General features: G+C 49.1%; 1 protein-coding gene across 1 annotated transcript; it reads left to right on the forward strand.

The window, feature by feature from the left end:
• The first annotated feature begins 7,794 nt into the window (after positions 1-7,794).
• On the forward strand, positions 7,795-16,156 carry LOC138084752 (polyunsaturated fatty acid lipoxygenase ALOX15). The gene is made up of 14 exons (XM_068979130.1): positions 7,795-7,929; positions 9,313-9,517; positions 9,779-9,860; positions 9,956-10,078; positions 10,237-10,340; positions 10,522-10,682; positions 11,534-11,677; positions 11,837-12,046; positions 13,588-13,674; positions 13,759-13,928; positions 14,075-14,196; positions 14,743-14,843; positions 14,965-15,132; positions 15,237-16,156. The coding sequence occupies exons 1-14, from the start codon at positions 7,795-7,797 to the stop codon at positions 15,414-15,416; spliced, it is 1,992 nt and encodes a 663-aa protein (XP_068835231.1). The 3' UTR covers positions 15,417-16,156.
• Positions 16,157-16,368: the final 212 nt, after the last annotated feature.

Consider the following 16,368-nt stretch of genomic DNA (forward strand, 5'->3'; position numbering starts at 1 on the left):
TGGGCAAACACCTTATTGTTTAGGCTACATGATGCTTGGAGGACATGCAAGTTTTTGCAGAACCGAAGCAAGCCTACTGTATAGCACAGGGAACTCTAGTCAAAGCTCTTTGGTGACCTAAATGGAAAGGAAATCCATAAAAGAGGGGATATATGTATATGTATAGCTGAGTCACCTTGCTGTACAGCAGAAACTAACACAACGTTGTAAAACAACTATACTCCAATAACAATGAATAATAAGAAGAAGATGTGCTGGAACACCATTTCCATGTGCAATCACATGCAAAAAAAAAAAAATCAGCCTTGGCCAATTCCTCACACTTCATACAAAAATTAACTTGGAATGGGTCACAGACCTAAATGCAAAATGTGAATAAATGGGAATTCCCTGGTAGTCCAGTGGTTAGGACTCAATGCTTTCCCCATCATGATCCCTGGTCAAGGAAATAAGATCCTGCAAGCTGTGCAGCCAAAAACAAAAAAAGGGAAAAAGTAAAACTTCGAGAAGAAAGCACAGTAGAGAGACTTTGTGCAACCTCATAGACGGCAGCCCACCAGGCTCCCCCGTCCCTGGGATTCTCCAGGCAAGAACACTGGAGTGGGTTGCCATTTCCTTTTCCAATGCATGAAGGCATAGGAAAACATAATTCATAAAAGAGAAGTGTATCTCATTATAATTGAAAACTTCTGCTCTGCTGAAAACACCGATAAGAGATGAAAAGATATCCTCACTTCCTGAGGCCTTGCTTGTTGAGAAAAAGTATTTGCAAATCACATATCTTACAAAGGTCTTATATATAGAATATATAAAACACTTTCAAAACAACGAGAAGTAACACAATAAAAAAAAGTGGGCAAAAGATACTTCCCCAAGAAAGATATACAAGGGTCAAAGAAGGACATGAACAGATGCTCATAGTCATTAGCAAAGTGTAAACTAAAACCATGACGGTATATACTTTTATATACCTACTAGGATGGCCAATACTCCCTGCCACCAGTCACTCCATCTCTGCCAGCTGTACTGGCGAGGATGCATCGAAACTGGAACCCTCCTCAAAAAAAACAAAAAAAAAATCAGGAACTGGAACTGCTTGTGAGAGACTGCTGCTGCTGCTAAGTCGCTTCAGTCGTGTCCAACTCGGTGCGACCCCATAGGCGGCAGCCCACCAGGCTCCCCCATCCCTGGGATTCTCCAGGCAAGAACACTGGAGTGGGTTGCCATTTCCTTCTCCAATGCATGAAAATGAAAAGGGAAAGTGAATTCGCTCAGTCGTGTCCGACTCTGCGACCCCATGGACTACAGCCCATCAGGTTCCTCCATCCATGGGATTTTTCCAGGCAAGAGTACTGGAGTGGGGTGCCATTGCCTTCTCCGAGTGAGAGACTGAATCAACACAAAGGCAATGACCAGAATTGTATAAAGAAACAGAGCCATGACCTACAAGCTCTGAAGCAACCAGTCAGAGAAGTCAAACCACAACCTCTGTAGCAACTGGACCCAAACGGTCAAGACTTGGTCAGTAACTGCCAGCTTCCCTATTTTGCCCCTGTTTCCAATTTCAGATGAACCAGAGAAAGACATACTTGCTCCCCTAACCAATCACATAGGATGCCCCACTTCTTTTCAACTGGCCTACAATCTGTCCATGCTAACAGCTTCCAATCAGGAAATATCTAAAATCTTCCCTTTTTTCCTACCGTAAAGCTTTTGAACTACCCTGCTTGCCAAACGCGAGTGATAACGGCTGGTTCCCCTGCTATATAGTAGAGTAAACAGCCTGTTTGTTCTCATTTGGGCAATCTTTGTTTATTTCCTCATTGGTGGCAATGCAAAATGATAACCACTATTTGTAACTGTTGGGGGGGTTTCTTATAAACACACACTTACGGGACTTCCCTGGTGGTCCAGTGGCTAAAACTCTGAGCTCCCAATGCAGGGGGTTCAGGTTCCATCCCTGGTCAGGGAACTAGATTCCATATGCCACAACTAAGAATGGTGCAGGCAAATAAATGATCTTTAAAAAATAAATAAATAAACACACACTTACCGTATGATCCAGCAATCTCACTCCTAGGTATTTATCCATGAGGAAACAAGTTCCTGTGTGCAAATCTTTATAGTAGTCTTATTTATAATCACCCAGAATATAAACAACCCAATGTTCTTCAAGTAGATAATGGAACCCTGTTTCAGCAAAGAAACAGGATAGAGGATGATAATTTCAAGCATGTCATAAGTTTCCTGAAAAAAACCGACTCTCCTAAGGAATGGGATGTCTACAGAGGCTGGTGAACACCAGTTGCTGAGGTGTTCTGCCACTACTTATTTCACCAGAGCATTTCTTAGGCCCCGGTGGGTCTAAGTTCACATAAAGCTTCCTGTCGAAACATCCAATTCGAGATTGTACATTCATTCTCTGAAAACTATATGGGTGATTTTAAAGTAACACAACTTCCCTTTATCTTTGAAGTGGATTCCCTGGGACCATAGAGGGTTCTGTGGAATTAGCATCAGTATCCTGGCATCAACCATCTAAGAGCTGGCAGTAGTGGGGAGGGTGTACTCTTTGCTCAGGATCAACGTATAGCTGGCTATATGCACCACCTTAGTTCACTGTGTTGCGTGTGTGTGTGTGTGTTTACACCACCTTAGTTCAAACTATCCTGGATAGGTCCTCAAAATGCAGCATGATGATCAATTAGGAACACCCCTGTTCCTTATATTCTAGAGGAAATCTCCTTATACTCCTCAAACTTTAAAGGCCTAGAGAAATCCAAAAGGTCCCCTAAATTTCTGTGGACATCTTCCACAGAAGACTCGGTTTCGTCTCAGTATAACTCTGGTGTCTGACCCCAACTCCCAACACGGGGATGGCTCCTGAACAAACTTAGATGCAAAATTCAGTTCACATCAGATCACATCACACCAAGTATTTCAGAACATTTATGGAAGGTCTGGAAGGTTTACTGGAGGAACCACACCACGCAGCACAGAATACTCAGCAATCTCTTTGACCTCTGCCCCCTCCTACCTTTCTCCCATGACTGTTAGGAGCAATATTGATAATCAGTTAAGTTACATAGCTGGGTTCCACTTTGATGTAATAATACTTGTGAAATACAATGGAAACATAGGTTAAGGTCCTGATACTTTCTTCCACAATTTCAGCTGGCCCTACTCTACTTGAGCCTTAGTTTTGGATTTCTGAGCTGCAAAGCCTGGGATTGGAAAAGACTCCCGTGCGTAGATAATGGCTGTGGGAAAAGACAAGCCATGCCTGTCCCTTTCATTGTGGCCAATGTGTCACCTGTTGACTGTTTGCCCTAAAACCCTGCTTAGCCCCTGTCTGAATTAGCTCAGGTGGGTGACCCTTCTTACTGTGTATGTGTGTTAGTTGTTCAGTTGTGTCCGAATCTGAGACCCCATGGACAATAGCTCACCAGGCTCCTCTGTCCATGGAATTCTCCAGGCAAGAATACTAGATAGGATGGCTGTTTCCTTCTCCAGGGGATCTTCCCAACACAGGGACTGAACCCAGGTCTCCCTCATTGCAGGCAGATTCTTTACCGTCTGAGCCACCAGAGAAGCCCATCCTTCTTACTACATCCATGTTATTTGTTAACGCTTCGCTGATTGATCAGTTTTCTAATAGCACTTCCATGGACTTGGTTCAGTCTTCTCTTTTTCAACATTTGGAGTTTCATTCTGCAACCAAAGAAATAAGCAAGGTTGGTAACTGGTACCAATAAGGGAGAAATAGCTGAGTGAGGGGCTTCCCGGGTAGCTCAACTGGTAAAGAACCCATCTGCAATGCAGGACATGCAGAAGACATCTTTTAGGACCTAGCTTCAGAGTCATATGCCATCACTGCTGCCATACTCTATTGGTTACAAAGACCAACTCTGATACAGTTTGGGAGGAGACTATGCAAAGGCACGAATACCATGAGGTATGGGTCCCTGGGGGCTGCTCTGGAACCTGGCTACCACTGTATGCCCTCTGGCCCCCGATAATTCATATTCTTCCCACATGCCAAATACACCCATCCCCTCTCAAGGCACCCCAAAATCTAATCCCATGATTGTATCAGCCTGAAGCCCAGTGACGTGGAAGTCACTCGGTTGTGTCCGACTCTTTGCAACCCCATGGACTATACAGTCCATGGAATTCTCCAGGCCAGAATACTGGAGCAGGTACCATTTCCTTTCTCCAGGGGATTTTTCCAACCCAGGGACTGAACCCAGGTCTCCCACATTGTAGGCGGATCTTTTACCAGCTGGGCCACAAGGGAAGCTCAAGAATCCTGGAGTGGGTAGCCTATCCCTTCTCCAGGGGATCTTCCCACCCCAGGAATCGAACCGGGGTCTTACTGCATCGCACACAGATTCTTTACCAACTGAGCTATCAGGGAAGCCCTGAATTCCAGAATTCCATCATCTAAATCAGGTTCAGGCATAGGTGAGGCTTCTCAAGTATATATCCTTAAGCATTGTTTCTCCAGTGAAATTCCTCTCCTTCTGAAGATCTGGGAACTAAGAGGAAGTCAACTGCCTCCCCACCTCCCCATCCCCTATATGAGGGTGGAAAAGCCATAGGGTAACCTAGTCATATGCAGAGTATATCATGAGAAACACTGGGCTGGAAGTAACACAAGCTGGAATCAAGATTGCTGGGAGAAATATCAATAACCTCAGATATGCAGATGACACCACCCTCATGGCAGAAAGTGAAGAGGAACTAAAAAGCCTCTTGATGAAAGTGAAAGAGGAAAGCGAAAAAGTTGGCTTAAAGCTCAACATTCAGAAAACGAAAATCATGGCATTTGGTCCCATCACTTCATGGGGAAATAGATGGGGAAACAGTGGAAACAGTAAACAGTGTCAGACTTTATTTTGGGGAGCTCCAAAATCACTGCAGATGGTGATTGCAGCCATAAAATTAAAAGACGCTTACTCCTTGGAAGGAAAGTTATGACCAACCTAGATAGCATATTCAAAAGCAGAGACATTACTTTGCTGACTAAGGTCCGTCTAGTCAAGGCTATGGTTTTTCCTGTGGTCATGTATGGATGTGAGAGTTGGACTGTGAAGAAAGCTGAGCGCCGAAGAATTGATGCTTTTGAACTGTGGTGTTGGAGAAGACTCTTGAGAGTCCCTTGGACTGCAAGGAGATCCAACCAGTCCATTCTAAAGGAGGTCAGTCCTGGGTGTTCTTTGGAAGGACTGATGCTAAAGCTGAAACTCCAGTACTTTGGCCACTTCATGCACAGTGTTGACTCATTGGAAAAGACTCTGATGCTGGGAGGGATTGGGGGCAGGAGAAGGGGACGACAGAGGATGAGATGGCTGGTTGGCATCACCGACTGGATGGACGTGAGTCTGGGTGAACTCTGGGAGTTGGTGATGGACAGGGAGGCCTGGCATGCTGCAATTCATGGGTGAGGCATGACTGACCAACTGAACTGAACTGAACCTAGTCATTCCTATTCAAAGGGGGAGGGAAGGATCTCCCTGGTGGTCCAGTGGTTAAGACATCCTTGATCAGACAATTAGATCCCACATGCAGCAACTAAGTTCATTTTTTAAATTCTAAAAAGAAAAACAAAACAAATAAAAAACCGAAAGTAGGGAAAATGTCCTGGGTTTGCTTTATTTTTTTTAGCTGCGCTGTGCTGCATATGGGATCTTAGTTCTTGCCATCTCTGCAGTGGAAGTTCGGAGTCTGAACCACTGGACTGCCAGGGAAGTCCCTCAATCACACTTTTAATCTGAAGAAAAGTATTATGTTCGTGCTATTGCTACAGGTAATGACTTTTATCCACTATATTTCAATTTTTCTGAATTTCATTTAGAAAAGAAAACTTGAACTTCGGTTTTGGGGCTTCCCTTTTAGTCACACTTGATTATAGTTACTGCTTTTATGATAGCATTTCTCTTATAGCCTTGAATCTTATTCAAGATTAAAATTTTGAGATTACGAAAATAACTCATGCTTCTCTAAACATTTGAAAAATTCTAAAGTATGTAAAAAATGAAAGTCTCTTCTCCACCTTTTCCCACTCCATAGAAATAATCCTTGCTAATACTTCGATGTCCACTCTTTCAGCTGTTTTTCTATGCTTATTGTGGACACATATTATGCTCATTGTTGACAGAGTTTTTAAAGTTTGAGGAAACTTTTTGTCATTGGAGAGGACACCCCACAAATATCCATATTTTACTTAATGCCTGACTTACTAAACATATATCTATAAACGGAGCTTTGAAAAATACATTTAATTTTTTTATTTTTTTATTGAAGGATCATTGCTTTACAGAATTTTGTTGTTTTCTGTCAAACCTCAACATAAATCAGTCATAGGTATACATATATCCACTCCCTTTTGAACCTCCCTCCCATCTGCCACCTCATCCCATCCACATTTTAATACTTAAAAATTGATTGCAGAGTTTATTAAATTTACTTTAAAAACTCTAAACTGCGATTACAAATTTAATATGATTTTTTTGAATACACTTTAAATAGTACAGGAAAGAATCACAAAGGCAATGATTAAAAGATTTGCTGTCGTTATATCTATTTTCGAACACCAATATCATGGATTTAATTACTTCGTTGGTTTTCTTTGTTCTTGTTTTCTTCTAGGAATAAGATACTTTCTTAAGGTTGTTAAAATACTTCAGATATTTTCTTGGTGTTACCGAAATTTTGCCAGATTCCCTCATTCCCTCCAAAGAATATTGTCTCAGATCCTCAAATGCACTGAAGCTACAGAATCTCAGGCTTTGCAGCAGGTTGATTCATGCTTGGGCACCTGAAGCTTGTTTCTCCCAAGGAGCTATCTTTGCTCCAGTAAAACTTCTCCTGTTACCTCAAAATTTCATTTTCTACATAACTTTTTAATTTCCGCAATCTCTCTTTCTCCTCTGAAATGATGGATTCCTTTAGTTTCACTTGGCCAGAATCTGGAATTCCTGATTTAGTCATAATGACAAATTGACTTATGTATGCATTGCTAATATCTTGTTATGGTTAAGAGCGCGTCTAGAGCCCCCATCTCCTGGAAGAGGAGGGCTGTCTTTGCTTCTCTTTAGGGCATGCGGCTAACTCAGCATCTCAGGACCCCCTTTCCCCTCGGTCACAGAGTGTGAGTGCCAGTGTTGGTTAACTGGTTGGACCTCCTTTCTACCTGGTAATCTTGGGCAGCCAGATGGGCTGCTCCGTCTTTCCTGTTCTTGGAACAGTTCTTATTCTTTTCATGGGACTACTTGGCACACAAATGCTGTGATGACCACATCTCCTTGCCCTTTCCATCTTCCCTTGCAACCTTAAACGCGACCCCTAGTAGAGGTGAGCCAACTTGGGAGGCACGCGTGTTCGTGAGTGAGTTTGCGTGTGTGTGTGTGTGTGTGTTTAGATGGAGGGGCTTCCAGCCACATCATCTGTCTGCTGGGCCATACATCGATTCCTTCTTCTTGCATGTTTTCTGCCCAGATCCTCATCTGCTTGCGCCTACCATCTTCCTCCCACCAAGATACTGATTTGCCCGCCCTACACTCCCCTCGCCCGCCACCAGGGCCCCGCCTTCCCGCGATCAGGGCTTAGCTCTGGGAGGCGCGGAGCCGGAGTGGGGGGGCGAGGGGGCAGAGAGGTCCAAATCGGGTTGGGTGGAGATCCGCTACCCACACCCTGAACTTCGCAAGGCTTTGGAGGGGCGGGGTCTCGCGCCCAGTTATTTGGCGTCCTCTCTGCTTCCCCCGCAGTAGGGGGGAAACGTCTTTGGGCAAGATGGGTCTCTACCGCGTCCGCGTGTCCACCGGGTCCTCGCTCTGCGCAGGCTCCAATAACCAGGTGCACCTGTGGCTGGTCGGCGAGCACGGGGAGGCGGCGCTCGGGGGGCGCCTGCGGCCGGCGAGGGGCAAGGTGAGCTGGCCAGGGCCGGGCGGGGTGCGCGGCGCCCCTGGCCCCCAGGCCCACGAGTCCCCGAGAAGAGCCGCGCCCCAGATGGCCTGAGCTTTCCCGGGCGGCTCCTGGCGCACGCCCGCAGCCCGGAGATCGCTCGGAGGCCGCTGGGTAAAGCGCTTTAGGGCGGGACGCGGCACACAGCAAGTGCTCAATAAGTGTTCTTGCTGCCCGGCCTGCTTGGAATTGGGATAGTCTCGTGGTTCTCGGTCTTTTCCGGAAACTCCGGGGTCCTTGCAGCGGACATCGGTCTCCTCTTTCCTCTTCTTAGAAGCTGCTATTTCAAATCTTCTGTAAGGTTGCTAGATCTCCGACCTTGCGGGCTTTATCTTCGGGATGGAGTGGGAATGGGGACGCGGGAAGCGGGGGAGAACGGAAGCCCCCTGGTGAGAGCATTCTTATTTCCCGGCCCACCCTGTTTCCCATCACGTCTACCTGGTATTCGCCCCTGGCTCCTGTTACTTTTTGCCTCCGCCGAGTCCCAGATTTCCATCTCCCATCCGGCTCTCCCCAAGAGCCCCAGACACGACGTTTATCCCACGGACGCTTCAGAGAATCGTGCTCACGTGAGGTCCTCCCCTCTTCCCACCTCCCAAACCGGTCCTCTTTTCTCCCAGGTGCACTCGCGCCTCCGCCTCTTTTCGCCTGCGTCTAACCAAAAATCCGGTGTAGTCCAGTTCATCTCTTAGACGTTTCTCGCACCCTTGCCCTGATATCCACCCCACTCTGACGACCAGTGTCCCCTCGAGCCTACTACATCACCTTCTTCCTCTTCGTCCGCCTCATTGCTCCAGCTCCAAGCCCTTCTGCAGCCAGCGATTTCTTCCCAATACATTCCCACCCTTAAAACATCCCCCCAGGGCTTCCCTGGGGGCCCAGTGGTAAAGAATCCACCTGCTAATGCAGGAGCCTTGGCTTCCATCCTTGGTCTGGGAAGATCCCACATGCCTCCGAGCAACTAAGGCCCTGCGCCACATTTATGGAGTCTGTGCTCCAGAGCCGGGGAGCCACAAGTGCTGAGCCCATGGCCCTGGTGACAGGGTAGGGGGCCGCGGTAACTGGTCACCAGTGAGCTCGCCCAGGGTGCAGCCCAGTGCTCCACACAATCAGGGACTTCGGGGAGTCACGCCCCGCTCCATCTTCTGTTCCCCACCTCACCTGGGGCTGAGGAATTCTATGACCGAGGACGGGGTCGTGGAGCCAACTGCTTGGTGCGTGCGCCCAGTTCCTCTTTGGCTCTTTCTGCGCCGCTTTGCCAGAGGCCCAGAGGGAAGGGCGTCCAGGGCTCATCGGAGGATCCCTTCCAGAGAGCCCCGCTTGCTGATCCTCTTTTGTCGCCGGCAGGAGGTGGAATTCCAGGTGGACGTGTCCGAGTACCTGGGGCGGCTGCTGTTCGTGAAATTGCGCAAACGGCACTTCCTCTCGGAAGATGCGTGGTTCTGCAATTGGATCTCCGTGCAGGGACCCGGGGCCAGTGGGAACGAGTTCAGGTTCCCGTGCTACCGCTGGGTGGAGGGCGATGGCATCCTGAGCCTGCCCGAGGGCACCGGTGAGCCGCGGGGGGCTTGGGAGTATAAGAGGCCTGGGGCTGGAGATAAGTTAAGGGGGAGGGAAGAAGGGAGCGTGGCCTTTGGGGTCACAGAAGAGGCAGGACGCAGCAGCTGGCACAGGGCAGTGGAGGCTGGGAGAGGGCAGAGGTGCTGAAAGGTCAGGGGCCAGCCACAGGGGTGGGCCGAGGGTCCCCTGGTAGGAACAGGGGAGAGGCTCTCAGGAGGAGCCTTGTAGCCAGTGCCCTTCTCCCCACTTTCAGGTCGCACCGTGGTCGATGACCCTCAAGGTCTGTTCAAGAAACACAGGGAAGAGGAGCTGATAGAGAGAAGGAAGCTGTACCGGTCAGCCCCACCCCTGCCTCCTGGCCCCCCCCCCCCCACTCGGGGAGCTGCCGCCCCTTTCCCAGTACCAATGCCTGGTTTCTTTTCCACCGCAGGTGGGGTAACTGGAAGGACGGGTTAATTCTGAATATAGCTGGGGCCACAATAAATGACCTTCCTGTAGATGAGAGATTTCTAGAGGACAAAAGAATTGACTTTGAGGCCTCACTGACCAAGGGGTAAGAACAAGGCAGGCCGGGTAACAGGGATATTTCCTGGTCCAGTGGTCAGTCCAGGCTTATGGACTTCACAGGGCTGGACCAGACCAAGAGGGATGCACGGGGTTGTAAAGTTTGATTCTGAGAATAACAGACTCTTCACCCATCCTTCCTCAAAGGCTGGCAGACCTAGCCATCAAAGACTCTTTAAACATTCTGACTTGCTGGAAAAGTCTGGATGACTTCAACAGGATTTTCTGGTGTGGCCAGAGCAAGCTGGCTGGTTAGTACCCCTACCCCAGTATTTATCCCAAGACCCTTACTCCCAGATCCTACCCATTCTAGGGAACCAGGGATGGGAGACCAGAGGCCTGGTAGGCTGGGGTCAAGTGGGGATGGTTCAGTGGGGGTTGGAAGGACCAGGAGCTCAGATCCAACAGCAAGCTCCATAATGCCATCCCCAGAGCGGGTGCGGGACTCCTGGAAGGAGGATGCCTTATTTGGGTACCAGTTTCTCAACGGCACCAACCCCATGTTGCTGAGACGCTCTGTTCGCCTTCCTGCCCGCCTGGAGTTTCCTCCAGGGATGGGGGAGCTGCAGGCCGAGCTGGAGAAGGAGCTCCAGGTGAGCACAGAAGAGCCCTCAGGAGACGGCACAGAGGAATGGGGTGGGGTCAGCGTTTGTGCTGCTGCAGGGTCCACTGTGGACCCAGCCTGCTGCCAGATGGCGAGACGGAATTCCACAGTAGAAATCTTGACTGATCCTGGGGTGACCCTCCATGACTCTCCTCTCCTAATGAGAACAGCGTGCTGTGGAGGGAGAATATGTGGTGGGTGACAGAGTCAAAATGAGGAGCTATAACCGGGGATTTAGGGAGAGTGTGGAGTAAGAGAATCAGGATCAGGGCTGGGGCTTTTGATGGGGTCAGCACGGAGCAATTCAGAGAGAAACTCAGGCGACTTTACTAGTGGTCCAGTGGTAAAGAATCCTCCTTCCAATGCAGGGGACGTGTGTTCGAACCTTGGTCGGGGAACTAAGAAATCACTTGCTGTGATGCAACTAAGCCCGCATGCCGCAACTAGAGAAAGCCCGGGTGCTGCAAGGGAGGGCCTTAGTGTTAATGAGTGTTAAGAGCTTTAGAGTCACTCAGCACAGCTCCCCCCAAATAACAGTACATTTGAAAAACAGAAAACTCATGAGATTTTGGTGAGACAGACTTGAGCTTGAATCTTGGTTCTGCTGTTTTATAAGCTGTGTGACTTCAGGCAACATATCTATCCTCTCTGACCATCCTCTTTCATAAACCTGGGGCTAATTCAAGGGCACCTAAGAATTATATGAGGCCATAAGTACAGGAACCATTACCCAGTATTAAATAGGTAATGGAAACAAGTTAGTTCTTTCTTCCTTCGGGGAATCAAGGCAGGAAGAGATGCCTTATGTTGATGTAGCCCTTGCCCTCTGCCCCCATTCAGCAAGGCACGCTATTTGAAGCCGACTTCTCCTTGCTGGATGGGATCAAGGCCAACGTCATCCTGTGTACCCAGCAGTATGTGGCTGCCCCTCTGGTTATGCTGAAACTGCAGCCCGATGGGAAACTCTTACCCATGGTCATCCAGGTGAGAGGACCCGGGCTGTAGGGGTGCGGTAGTGGTCAGATAGAGAATGCTAAGTGACTCTGAAGAGAGAGGGAAGCGTTTAAACATGCAAGGGGTGCGGGAGTCTGCTGTGCACTGGCCCTCACCCCTCCCTCCCCCCGACTCTTGTCCTTGCTCCAGCTCCAACTGCCACACCAGGGGTCCCCACCACCACCGCTTTTTCTGCCCACGGATCCCCCGATGACCTGGCTCCTGGCCAAATGCTGGGTCCGGAGCTCTGACTTCCAGCTTCACGAGCTGCACTCTCATCTCCTGAGGGGACACTTGATGGCTGAGGTCATCGCTGTGGCCACCAGGAGGTGCCTTCCGTCTATACATCCTATATTCAAGGTAACACTTTAAACCACTTCCCCCCGCCCCCAAACTCTCTACCCCACAGTGAGGTTCCATCTCTGGAGGCACCTTCTCCGTGGAATCTCAGCGTTTGGGGAGAAAACCAATAAAAGACAAGAGAACAAGACGTGAGAGCGTGGCTTGCTCTGCATTTTTAACGTTGATCTCACTTGCTGAGGAGATAAAAGCGACTCCCTAATGGGGTGGGGAGTGAGAAATCCTATACTTTTTATGTATAAAGCACAGTTACATATACAGTATATGCACAGAATACACAAATGACTGAGGACTCCCTCAACAAGAGGGGACCGTGCAAATAATAGAAGACTTTTCCAGTCAGTTTTGAAGGGTTCTCAAATAGAACCCTTCACAGAGGCCAGTTACAGGGGCTCAGGTCAACAAGAGCAGCCTGGCTTACTACAGTTAGAACAGAGTGTTCATCCATTACCTTTTCTTGAGAGTCTCTGACATGGCAAAAAAAAAAAAAAAAAGCCATTCTAGATGCCAGTGCTAAGCAAGACAGGCAAGGTCCTAGTCTTTGGGGGTTGTCATTTCCATTCAAGGCTAACAGACAGCATTATAATGGATCAGCTGTGATGAGTCCACTGCAGAGAATCAGAGCAGGGTGATGTGACAGTGAGCTTAGACTGGGTGGTTGGGAAATGCTCCTTTAAGGAGGTGGAAGAGAGAATGAAATTATATGGTGGACTTCCCTGGTGGTCCAGTGATTAAGAATCCCTCTGCCAGTGCAGGGGACATGGGTTCAATTCTCGGTTCAGGAAGATGCTGAGGAGTAAGCCCGTGGAGCACAGATACTGAGACCACATGCCCAGAGCCCATGCCACACAACAAGAGAAGCCATTACAATGAGAAGTCCCTGCTCCCCAAGAGAGAATAGCTCCCCCTTGCCTCAACTAGTGAAAGCCCGAGTACAGCCAGGAAGACCTAGTGCGGCCAAAAACCAATAAATAATAAAAAGAAATTACAGGGAGCCAGTCATAGGGTGAGGAAGGGGCATATTGCTTTAGGCAGAGGGAACAAACAGTGCCAAGGTCCTGAGGCAGGAACAAGCTTGGTGTGTCTGAAGGACAGAAAGTGAGTGTAATGGACAAAGGGGAGGGAACTGGGTGAAGTTCTGGAGGTAGTGGATTAGACCATGTTCTGGGGAAGGCAAAAAAATCTGTTTATTTTTTTGTATACAGGACATACGTACATAGAGAACATTACAGATGGCATATCTGTAGCACTAAATGTCATGGGGCAGGTGAGAGTACAAAAAAAAATCTAAGAAGCCTCCTTAGAGAAGTGATAATGAAAAAAAGATGGAGAAACGTTGAGCTAGACCTTGGTCTTCCACGAAGAGAAAAGGAGAATGGCTTCCTTCAGTTATCAAAGAACATTATTGTCGAGAGGCCACTGGTCTTCAGTCTGCTTTTCCTGAGGACTTGGCACTTTTCCTGCTTTTCAGCCCATATTTCCTTCAGGGACCAGCCACAGCTGTCTTTTGACCCTGTCCTTCCCTGTTTCTCTCCCTCCAGCTTCTCATTCCACACCTGCGATACACCATGGAAATTAACATCCGGGCCAGGACTGGGCTGGTCGCTGACAAGGGAATCTTCGATCAGGTACCAGGAGAGGAAGTGGGATTCACGCTCCCTCTGGCTTGAGGGCAGGTGGATTTTCCTGACCACGCTGTCTTTGCTCCTCAGGTGGTGAGCACAGGTGGGGGCGGCCACGTGGAGCTGCTCCAGCGAGCAGGAGCCTTTCTAACCTATAGCTCCTTCTGTCCCCCTGATGACCTGGCTGACCGGGGGCTCCTGGGAGTCAAGTCTTCTTTCTATGCCCAAGATGCCCTGAGGCTCTGGGAAATTCTCTCTCGGTAAGGTGGGAGGAAGGCAGGGCTGGTGGTGGGGGGAGGCTGGGAGAAGAGGAGGTCTGTGCCCCAGCCAGGGGTAAGGAGTAGAGGGCCTGAGGGCTCCGTGTTTGTCAGCCTCCACTCTGCCACCCTGACCCCTCCTCTGGCAGCTACGTGGAGGGGATTGTGAGTCTCCACTATAAGACGGACGAGTCTGTGAGAGACGATGTTGAGCTGCAGGCCTGGTGTCGAGAGATCACTGAGATCGGGCTGCTGGGTGCCCAGGACCGAGGTAGGATGAGCCCCAAGACTCTAACATGTGACTCTTCCCTAGAACTTCCCCAGAATCTTCTCTACTTCTATGGAACCTTCCAGAAGCATTTCCAACTCCTATGAACACACCCAAAGCTTTCCCAGACTCCTTTTCCTCTCAGCTAGAGGCAGGTCTCCATCCTGTGCAGGGGGAGCCCCTCTAGGTCCCAGATGCAGTGGGACCAGTGGTTGCTCTCCAAGAAAAAAAGAACAAAACAAACCCCTGATTTGTAGCATTTGCCCATCCCCATGATGTAAATAGTCCCATTGTGGCTACCAGGGTGATGTCATTTGGTTTGCTAAATACTTGAACATTTGACATCCTTGGTCCCTGTAAGCCAGTGTGAGCTGCACCAGCACCCCACTGAGTGGGACCCTCCCCAAAATCTCCCTGCTTCCACCACCCCAGCCCACACTCAGTCACTCCCCACCATGGGGTCTGAGAGCCCTTGGTCTCCTCCTCAGTTCCTACGAGCTCTGCCTCTAGCCTCGGCCTCCCAGCTTCTAACTCTCCTTTCCACTGCAGGGTTTCCCGTCACCCTGCAGTCCCAGGGCCAGCTGTGCCACTTCGTGACCATGTGTATCTTCACCTGCACTGGTCAGCACTCCTCCACTCACCTGGGCCAGGTACTCATCACAGAGGGCCAGCTGAGCATCTGTGCCTGGAGTGGGGAGGGGGCCACGTGCAGGTGGGCTAAGGGATTCTCCTGCTTAGCAGACAGTGAGTTTAGATATCTGCCCTTTGTAGCTGGACTGGTACTCTTGGGTCCCTAACGCACCCTGCACAATGCGGCTGCCCCCACCGACCACCAAGGATGTGACCCTGGAGAAGGTGATGGCGACACTGCCGAACTTCCATCAGGCTTCTCTCCAGATGTCCATCACTTGGCAACTGGGCAGACGCCAGCCCATCATGGTGAGAGCTGGGCGCGGGTCCCGAGGAAGGGGACAGGCACAGGGAGGTGTGGCACTCCAAACTGCGGGGCTAAAGCTCTCAGCTGCCTTTTCTCTCCGTCCCAGGTGGCTCTGGGTCAGCATAAGGAAGAGTACTTCTCAGGCCCTGAGCCCAAGGCTGTGCTGAAGAAGTTCAGGGAGGAGCTGGCTGCCCTGGAAAAAGACATCGAGATCCGGAATGCCCAGCTGGACTGGCCCTACGAATACCTGCGGCCCAGCCTGGTGGAAAACAGCGTGGCCATATGAGTACCCCCAGCCGTGGGTTGTTTCAGCCCTCTTCCACCAACCACATCCTCTTCCCAACTTCCATCTTCCCCCAAATCACCTTTCCACTGTCCACACCCACCGTAAACAAATCTGACTTTAGATACACCACCTAGGGAAGTCATTCCCATTTCTTCCTCTCTGCCCCCGCCCTTCCTCCTTGATCATTCAGATCTCCCATTGAACAGTAATAGCCACATTTATACAAACAGTTTCAAGAATAGAATAGGGTATCATACATATTACTCCATACCTTTAGAATCAAGTATGACTTTGAACCTAAGTTGAGTTTAATGACAAGAAAAATGGCATTTTAGACTAAGGAAAGAAAAGAATTTAGTCCAGACTCCTAAATCAAGGACTTCCCTGGTGGCTCAGTGGTAAAGAATCCACCTGCAATGCAGGAGATGCAGGTTTGGTCCCTGGGAGGGGAAGATCCCCTGGAGGAGGGCATGGCAACCTACTCCAGTAGTCTTGCCTGGAGAATCCCACGGACAGAGCCTGGAGGGCTATGGTCCATTGGGTCACAAAGAGTTGAACACAACTGTAGTGACTAAGCGTGCACACACGCATCCTAACTCAAACACTGGCAGAAGAATATACAGCATAACTTTCTAACCGGGTGGGATTCACCACTTGTCCTGAAACCAGACACAACACAAAGCAATTAACACAGCAGTTCTCACAATTTTTATTTCATGACTCACTCAGTTAGAAAATGATCAATGGAAGGAAACTGGTTAAATGACAGAAACTGCTCTCAGCTGGAGATATCTGGCCTCAGTGTTTTCCCCAAAGGATCCTTGTCTGTAACCCATTTGCACTTCATCAGTTGGGAAGCACCAAATAAAAATGATTAGCTGGAAAAGTACTAAAAATCTCATTATTTTAACAAGCAACAACAAAGGAGTCAGTAAAATCCAACTTCTGTATC

Source organism: Capricornis sumatraensis, chromosome 8 (assembly GCF_032405125.1).
Source record: "Capricornis sumatraensis isolate serow.1 chromosome 8, serow.2, whole genome shotgun sequence".
NCBI classification, from domain to species: Eukaryota; Metazoa; Chordata; class Mammalia; order Artiodactyla; family Bovidae; genus Capricornis; species Capricornis sumatraensis.

Bases quoted from the DNA above. Each gene is read 5' to 3' on its own strand.
- LOC138084752 (XM_068979130.1), top strand. From the start codon at position 7,795: ATGGGTCTCTACCGCGTCCGCGTGTCCACCGGGTCCTCGCTCTGCGCA. The intron at 13,675-13,758 runs GTACCAGGAGAG...TTTGCTCCTCAG, and splicing joins ACAAGGGAATCTTCGATCAG to GTGGTGAGCACAGGTGGGGG. The intron at 13,929-14,074 runs GTAAGGTGGGAG...CTCCTCTGGCAG, and splicing joins CTCTGGGAAATTCTCTCTCG to CTACGTGGAGGGGATTGTGA.